Source organism: Sorex fumeus, unplaced genomic scaffold (assembly GCF_029834395.1).
Source record: "Sorex fumeus unplaced genomic scaffold, SorFum_2.1 ptg000098l, whole genome shotgun sequence".
Lineage (NCBI taxonomy): Eukaryota > Metazoa > Chordata > Mammalia > Eulipotyphla > Soricidae > Sorex > Sorex fumeus.
The window spans coordinates 45,746,272-45,754,909 of record NW_026606155.1 but is presented as its reverse complement, the minus strand read 5'-3'; the positions used below and the strand labels follow the sequence as shown (position 1 = coordinate 45,754,909).

The following is an 8,638-nucleotide window of genomic DNA, read 5'->3' as shown; positions in this document are numbered from 1 at the left end:
GTTACTCCTGGCTCTGCACTCAGGAATTACTCCTGGTGATGCTCAGGGGACCATATGGGATGCTGGGAATCGAAGCCGGGATGGCCGCGTGCAAGGCAAACGCCCTACCCACTGAGCCATTGCTGCAGCCCCTATTTGTATTTCTTTAATAGAAGGTCATATGAACATTTTTTCCCCATGTTTCAAGAGAAGCCTATTTATAAGTAGGTTGCAGGGATCTTTTTCTAGACTTTAAGAAGTAGAATCATTTTTTTTCTCCTAAGGTTTTTAGAACTTTCATTTGTGTTTAAAACTTTATAGAGTAAAACAGTACAAACTGGGAACTGTAATATTTTGTTTCATAAATTCCATTTTAGTTTTCTGTAAGACTTTATTGCCTGGAAAGTTTTAAATTAGAAATTTACTTTTTGAATTGTTTTAGAAGGAATCAAGAAAACAAACTATCCGTGAACGATGTAGTTGTTGCTTAACTTGCTACTCTTGTATATATTTTGGTTTCATTAAAATTCAGTCTTTTTAAACTGTCATATAGCTAAATGATTTGTTTTAAAATTCTTATTACAAGGCTGGAGTGCCTTGCACGTGGCCAACCAGAGTTTGATCGCTGGTATCCCATATGGTCTCCTGAGTACCGCCAGAATTCCTGAGTGTAGAGCCAGGAGTAACTCCTGAACATCACCAGGTGTGACCCCAAAACAAAACAAAACGTTATGTTATTGGGGCTGGAGAGGGTACTTGCCTTGCACATTGCTTACCAGGCTTTGATCTCCAGCATCCTTTGTGGTCTCAGGAGCCCTGCAGAGGGGGCCAGAGGAGGGGAATCCCTGAGCACCGAGCCAGGAGTCACCCCTGATAATCGCTGGGTGTGGCCTCCAAACAAAACAAATTCAAAATTCTATTACTTGGTTTGCTGTGTGATCATTATTTAAAAATAATAAAAACTGGAGAGGGGTGAAATAATTGAAATAAATCAATTTCAACCTCAATTGATTTATCTTCTTTTCGTAGTACACCACTAGTTTTTAAAGTGTAGGGGAACTAATAAATTGAGAGACTATTACATACTTTAGTATGTCCACTTAAGGCTGTTTTATTTCCTTAAATTGTGAAATTCTAAAAAAGCCAACATATACTATGTTTTTTTTTCTTAAAAAATATTCTCCCCTCCTTATTGTGGTTCATTTATGACTTCACCCTATATTATTTATTTGATTGATTTTTTGGGGCCATATTTGCGGTGCTCAGGGATCATTCTCGGCTGGGTGTGGTGAATCTAAGTGGTGCCGGCGATTGAATCGAATCCAGTCCGCTGTGTGATAAGTATGCACCCTACCCGCTGTTCCACCTTTCTTTGGCCAGATGTTTTATTCACTACTGTTCCATCATTCTGCCCCTCCACTTGAATTGTAGCTTTATTACTAAACAGGTGATATAAGGGAATCCCTAAGGTCTTCCGCATCTATTATCTAGTCCTCAAACAGGATGCAGAGAGCAAGGTCACTATCACATTCATTACACGAGACAATCAACTTTCCAGATCCAATCGTGGCAATCTCACTGATCCCAAACCTTGTGCTAACTCTGTGGATGGGAAAGCTCCAGTCGCCTGGGTGGGCCAGGAGCTGCAGAACCATGAAAAGGCGATGACTTAAATACGGGAAGTTACCGCCTACCACTAAGAAAGTTGAAAAGGCGGTGAAAAGGCACGGAAATTCCGGATACTGCGATACTAAAGATTCTCGTGCGCTGGTCCTGATGAGACGGGTGCGGACGCAGCATACTTAAGTGAACCAGGTGAGGCGCAAACCCAGACCCCGTGAGGGCACCGCCGCACGGGCTGGTTCCGCCCGACACCGCGCCTCCCACGCGCCTTTTCTCAAGAACTGCGGAATCAAAGCGGGTAGGGTGTTCCGGGGAGACTGAGGACGCGCCACGGCCGGGGAAGGATGGCGACATTAGGCGGAGCATCTGGCGGGAAAAAAATAAAAAGAGTTCAAAAGCGGGCCTGGAGGGAGGACAGGGAGGCGTTCACGGTCGGGCGCTGGCTGCCCGCGAGCCCCACCCAGTGGTATGCGGAGCGTCGGGGCTCCTCTGTTTCGAGCGAGGGTGGAGCAGGAGCGAGGGGAGGAAGAGGAAGTCGGACGCGGGAGGCGGGGCTAGAGAAGCGACAGGTGGGCGCGGGCCGCCGCCGCCGCGGCAGCAGCACGAGTTCCCGCGGGTCTGGGAGCGGGAGCTGGCACCACCCCCGGGCCCTCTGAGCCGCCGTAGCACCGCCTGCGCCGAGCGTGGCCACGCCCCTGACGCTGTGCGCGCGGGCCGCGCTCCGGCTAGAGGTCGCTCTCGTCCGAACGGGCGGGTCCTACCGCGCCTGCGTACTCGGGAGGGGAAGTGAGGCGGTTTCCTCGGCGCCTTTTCCGGCGGCGGCGGCGGCAGAGCTGGGAGGAGGAGGTAGAGGCCGGAGGGATCCCGCGCTCGGGGCGGCGGCTGGAGGTATCCTCCGGGGGCGCAGCAGGAAAAGCCGGCCCTTGGGGGGGGCCCTCTGCTTCCCTAGGGGCGTCCCAGCTCTAACTGGTTTCTTTCTCTATGTCTCTTGCAGGCAGCGCACGGAGTTTCCTGCGAGGATCAATGACCCGCCGGGGCTCCGGAGCCGCACGGGTGGCCTGAGCCCGGGGGGAGCCTGGTGTTCGCGGACCGACGGCCGGGCCGGGGGCGCCGCAGAACAGGCGGCGGCGGAGCGGGCACCGCGGCGGCGCTCGTGCTGCGCCGGCGGGGGGGGAAGGGCAGTTCCGGGCCGGGCCGCGCCTCAGCAGGGCGGCGGCTGCTCGTCGGGCGCAGACGTCGGGCCCCGGCGGCGAGCAGCGGCGGAATCCCGGGCTCCGGGCGGTGATGTCCGAGTGAGCGGCGGGCCGGCGCCTCGGCCTCCCCCGGCACCCCGGCGCCGCCACCCACGCAGGCCGCACGGGCGCCCTCGCGGCCGGGACGCGGCGTTTCGATTTCGCGGCGGCGCTGTGGGGGTGAGCGGAAGAACCGGGACCCCTGAATGCCCCCGGCCCCGGCTCCGCCGTCGCGATGGGGAAGGTGCTGTCCAAGATCTTCGGTAACAAGGAGATGCGGATCCTCATGCTGGGCCTGGACGCGGCCGGCAAGACCACGATCCTGTACAAGTTGAAGCTGGGCCAGTCGGTGACCACCATCCCCACGGTGGGCTTCAACGTGGAGACGGTGACTTACAAAAACGTCAAGTTCAACGTGTGGGATGTGGGCGGCCAGGACAAGATCCGGCCGCTGTGGCGGCACTACTACACCGGGACCCAGGGGCTCATCTTCGTGGTGGACTGCGCCGACCGCGACCGCATCGACGAGGCCCGCCAGGAGCTACACCGCATCATCAACGACCGGGAGATGCGGGACGCCATCATCCTCATCTTCGCCAACAAGCAGGACCTGCCCGACGCCATGAAGCCCCACGAGATCCAGGAGAAACTGGGCCTGACCCGCATCCGGGACCGGAACTGGTATGTGCAGCCCTCCTGCGCCACCACGGGGGACGGACTCTACGAGGGGCTCACGTGGTTGACGTCCAACTACAAGTCCTAATGCGCGCTCCCCCCCGCGGCCCCGGCCCTGGATGGTCGCCGCGCCCCGGGGTCGCTTTTCTCGCTCGAGGTTGAACTCCGGAGTTCCTGTTCCACGTTTGCGGGAGGGGCGGGTTAGGGGCTTTACTTGGTTGGTTCGTTTTTTCTTTATTTTTTTTTTCCTTCTCGGCTTTGCGTTAGGATGATCCGACTTTTGAAATGAACACAAAGTGCTAAAAAGAAAAAAAAAGCTCTTGTTGACTTCCAGCAAATGGGATGGGGGGAAAAATATAGCCGTTCTGGGTATAAATTCCTTAAATAATGGTTTGATTTTTTTTTTTTTAAATTTTGAGAGAATCTTTTTTCCTCCAATGTATGCTTTTTTCCTTTTTGCCCAGTTTCCGTATCACTTGCTGTAGATGGCTTATTTTGCATTCATGCAGACTGTGTTGCAAGTCTGTTTCATCTAGTAAACTGAAAATTATTGCATAATCAAACTGCCGTTTGTCTTTTATGTTTAAGGCCTTCCCCCCTCTTACAAGTTCTAATTTAGTAATTTCAAGTGTGATCTTTGACATCGAAGACCAGTATAGTGTACAGCCCACAAGGGCAAATAATGAGTAATACCATTGAAATATGTTCCAGTTGCACATCAGTGTTAAACAGATAATATAAGGGGTTCTTTGAAATGTCACTTATTAAGTTCTGAAACATCATGCATGAGTAGGGTTAAAATTGGAGTTCCCCTCTACATAGCTAACACTGCATAAAAGTTCAATGTAACCCATCAAAGAGAGGTTTTTTTCACTGCAGAGTTAGCAGTTTTACTGTTTTTCCTATTTTTAATTCCAAAATATCTCTGCAGAAAAAGGAGCAATAATAATGGTGTATGCCACACACCGATTAAATATTTTAGATGTTATGTGACTTGGGCAAAACTGGAATATATACTTTTACCTTGTGTCAAATATCTAAGACCAATAGCTCTTAAGTTCCTTTATTGTTTATTCATTAATGAAGCATCCAAAAATTCAAATCCTAAGCACCTTTTACCTAGTTGGGAAAATACACATTCCTATTTTCACTTTACTGCAACTGATTAAGCTGAAGATAAGACTTTAATAGATGAGTGATCCACATCTCCATTAATTAGAACACTGGAAAACATGTTTTATAAAGGTATTTAATTCTATTTGATTGCAGAATTAACTCATGCGAATAGTCATATCTTGTTGGTTCGGTAATAGGTAATAGACCGTCTCCTTTAAAGGAAGGAAATGTGAGTGAATGTGTAGACTTGAGTGATTAAAGGGGAAGAAGTAGGATGAAAGAACCTACAGATGACAATGAATGTAAACTAATTTTTCTTCAAGGGTAAACGGTGTGCTCACTGGTGATACCTAGATCCTAACAAGATCACTTAGCTGGTTAGGTCCAGTTACTAGACTATTGAGACCACTATAGTACTTTGAACCAAATGTTAATGCTTGATATGGACTTGCAAAACAACATCTGGTTCTCACATAGCCTTAAGGATTAATTTTAGAGATCCTCGAGGAGTTAAACTTAGGGAATTTTGGCAACGAAGCCTACAGAGGCAGTATACAGGAAAGGTGAAGTGGGTTTTATGAGGGTGTCTGAAAACTAAAATTTGCGGGATATCATGGTATATACAGTTGGACGTTATTGGTCCTTCGTGCTTTGGCCATATTGTATAATGGAGCTTTTACCAAAGATGTATGAGAAGCATAAGGTTACAAAATTTACTATTCAAACTAAAACACCTGACAAGCATACTTACAGAGCAAATGAGAAAAGGTGCTATGATGTAGGCTCCTGATGGTGCAGAGGGATTTTTGAATGAAAAAAAAAATGCAACTCTTGCCTTCTCAGTTTCACTTTAGAAGTATCTCTAGAAATGAAGCTGTCAGACATAATAAAGAACATTTTTAGTTGCTTTTGAAATTCCCAAAGCTCCACCATAAGTTTTAATTCTTAGTGTTTTAAATGATTACATTTTAAGGTACATAAACTTGGATTATAGAAATACCAATATTATAGTAACATCCTAAAATAAGACAAGCACAAAGGTATAAATGCTTAAACTGGAGGAAACTTGAAAACCCTCATGTTAATTCTTAAATGTAGTATTTCTAACTTGTGACGGACTGGTAGGCAGCCATTTTTTTTTTTGTGTCTTAAATAACTGGGGACATACAGTTAAATTTTTATACATCAAGTGATTGCTATTGAATGTTGCAGGAGAGATGTTTTTGGGAAATGTCTAGTGGGGAGGGGGAAGGGGAAACATTTGAAATTTGGGAAGCCCTAAATCTTGGCAAGAAATTGTAATTTTTACTTACATTTTCTTTAAAGGATATAAGAAGGTTGATAATTGATGTAGTTAAATTGAACCATATTCAGTGGTGATTATGGGGCAGGTAATTATAACCCGCAGAAAAATTTACAATTTAAGAATGAAAATAAGATCCTGAAGTTTTTGTTTAATTGCATCAATTTCTGTATCTATGTGAATTTATAAAACTGCAGTAAGTTTTGAATGAGGTTAATCTTGTCTAATAAGTAAATGAGTCTGTAGACTGTGATCTCCCCAAACTAAAAAAGTACAGTACTTGGAATTGTGTTCTTTATGGTTGTAGTGTTGGTAAAGCACTAATATGCAGAAAATAAAGGAATTACACTGCAGTTTCTCACGTTATGTTACTCGATTGAACTAGATTAAATGGTTTATGTTGTGTGTTGGGCCAAATTATTCTCTAGGAATATATGGTATAAAGTGACTTAACATGGGAGTCCCTAGCTTTTATAAGAAGAAAAAAATGATTTGGTTCTTGCACTGCTGGCTGTAAAAGGTTTGTCCTTCATTCATGGATTTGATTTTGTGATAACAGGTTGCAAAAATAGTTCAGTATGTTTCCAGAAATTAAGGTTCTATGGAAGTTTTAATTTGTTACTGTTGTTTTTAAATTTTTTTTTCAATGCATGGCCTTACATTTTCTAATAGTAAAGAATTTTGTCTAAATCTTAATTCTTATCAGTTGACATGGATTTTAAAAAGTTATGTCTTTCAAAAGTCAAGTTGCTTGTCTGAGAATGGTGATTTGTAGCCATGTAGAAATAGAATGAATAACTTGGGAAAAAGGTTTAACTTAATTAGAAATATACTAGTTATAATTGAAAGGTGGTGGAGCTTACTCAATTCCCAAAGTGGTTTCTTGACTATCTTGCCAAGTTACACGTTTCAGTTATGGTAAGGAAAAATCTTTTCTCTTACAGGGTTAAATTGTAAAAAAAAAAAACGCAATTAAAAATGACTTTTAAATCTGACAAATGAGTATTATGTATTTGGAGTTTAGGGTTCAAGTGAACCTAACATTTTGCTTTATGTTCATTGTAAAGACAAATTGGGAGAGTGCAAGTTAGAAATTCTATGGGAAAGGAAATGTTGGAGGTGGAGCCAAAGAAGGGGCAAAGTAACTTTTCCCTGCTCTGCTAAACTTTCAAGTTGCCAGACTTGATTAGTCAGTTGAAAGGGCAGGGAATACATACAGGTGAGATCAAAGTACAGAACAGGTCTGTGGAGGGGTTTGGAACTGACAGATGAAATAATGGCAAACTAGCAGAGAATTAATCTTTACGAATTGTACTTTGTGAGGCAGTATGAAAATGCTTTTCCAAGGTTCTTTTTCCACAGTGTTTTATGATTGCTTGAAACAATTTTAAAATATTTGTCAAATCTTATCCTTAAATGCCGTTTTACTTGTTAAATTATTGAATCTGGATGTATATTTCCTTTATAGTATTTGTTTTGTAAGGTGAGGATAGATTTATTTGTTGAGAACCTACTAAAATGCTTTTATTGTTCTCGGTTGAGGGGATACATCATTTTTGTTTTGAAAAAAACAAAATATTTGCCTTCATGGAATTTATGTGGGTGGGGGTGGGAAGGATATTTATCTGATGACAAAGATTAGATAAAAATGTTAAGTGATACGCTATTATATACTATAGTATGGTTGTTATAGGGGTAAGGTAGAAAGTGTTAGGGAAGGCCTCTTTGAGAAGGTGACTCAACAAACATTTAAAGGAAAAGGTATCAGTGGGATTGGCATAGTAACGAAAAGATAATATGTAGTGTAGAGCAAAGGTGTGGAAATTAACATTGCTAAGGGCAAATATGACTGACCTGTTTATAGAGACTGAGCTAGAATGATTTTTACATTTTAAAATTATTTTAAGGGTTTTTATGAAAATGTAAATATGTGACGGTGAAAAGAATTCAGCCTGAAAAACCTAAAATACCTGCTGTTAGTCCATTTATGAAGAAATATTTGATGACCCAAGTCTAAAACTCAACTTTTTAAATATTACCAAAATATGTAGAAAATTAAGCAGTGTAAAGTGAAGGCCTTTTGAATCTAATTGTTCAGGAAAGCACTGGTGTACAATTTTATCTCATTTGAACAACTAATGATCCTTGAGACATAGTGCTTTAATATGGATATGTTTCTTCTGTGTATGAAAGCAGGTTCAATTTTGCATTCTTTTAAGAATTGTGAGCCATTTTATTTGAAATGGTCTCTTATTTTTATGGTAGTTTTAGGATCTTTAGAATGCAAGTTACATATGCTTCCCTGTTAAAGGTTTCTTTTCCTTGAGGTAACTGGGAATAGTTTGGGATAAGTTCAGATAACATCACTGATTTGTTTTTATTCATTTTATATTACTGTAATTAAGTTCTGAGTTCACTATTTTCTATTATGACTCTTTGTAAGAAGAAGTGTTACTGACTTGAAAAACTAATGTGTTGTCTGGTATTTGGTTTCTTCTAGTATTACTCCTCTAATATAAACTTGGAAAATTAATCTACACATGAATTATTCGTTGCTTAGAGACTTGAGCTGTATTATTTATATAATAGGTTTTGGGAATCTATAACTGTTTGAGAAGAGAAACTAAAAATAATTTAGCAGGTTATGAAAGTGTTAGGAAGGACAGTTACAAAGGGACTTCAAAGAATAAAATAGTTCTTCTTGGAAAGA

General features: G+C 42.9%; 1 protein-coding gene across 2 annotated transcripts; it reads left to right on the top strand.

Annotated features, from left to right (window-relative positions):
* The first annotated feature begins 2,323 nt into the window (after positions 1–2,323).
* ARF6 (ADP ribosylation factor 6) lies at positions 2,324–6,281 on the top strand. 2 transcript variants are annotated; one of them, XM_056133376.1, is made up of 2 exons: positions 2,324–2,448; positions 2,597–6,281. In XM_056133376.1, exon 2 carries the CDS (start codon positions 3,070–3,072, stop codon positions 3,595–3,597), a length of 528 nt encoding a protein of 175 aa, XP_055989351.1. In that variant the 5' UTR covers positions 2,324–2,448; positions 2,597–3,069; the 3' UTR covers positions 3,598–6,281. The 2 variants fall into 2 exon arrangements, with proteins under 2 accessions (XP_055989351.1, XP_055989350.1); XM_056133375.1 differs by having other exon boundaries at positions 2,335–2,490.
* The last annotated feature ends 2,357 nt before the right edge of the window (positions 6,282–8,638 follow it).

Excerpts from the sequence above, each read along its gene's own strand:
- ARF6 (XM_056133376.1), top strand. The coding sequence starts at position 3,070 with ATGGGGAAGGTGCTGTCCAAGATCTTCGGTAACAAGGAGATGCGGATC.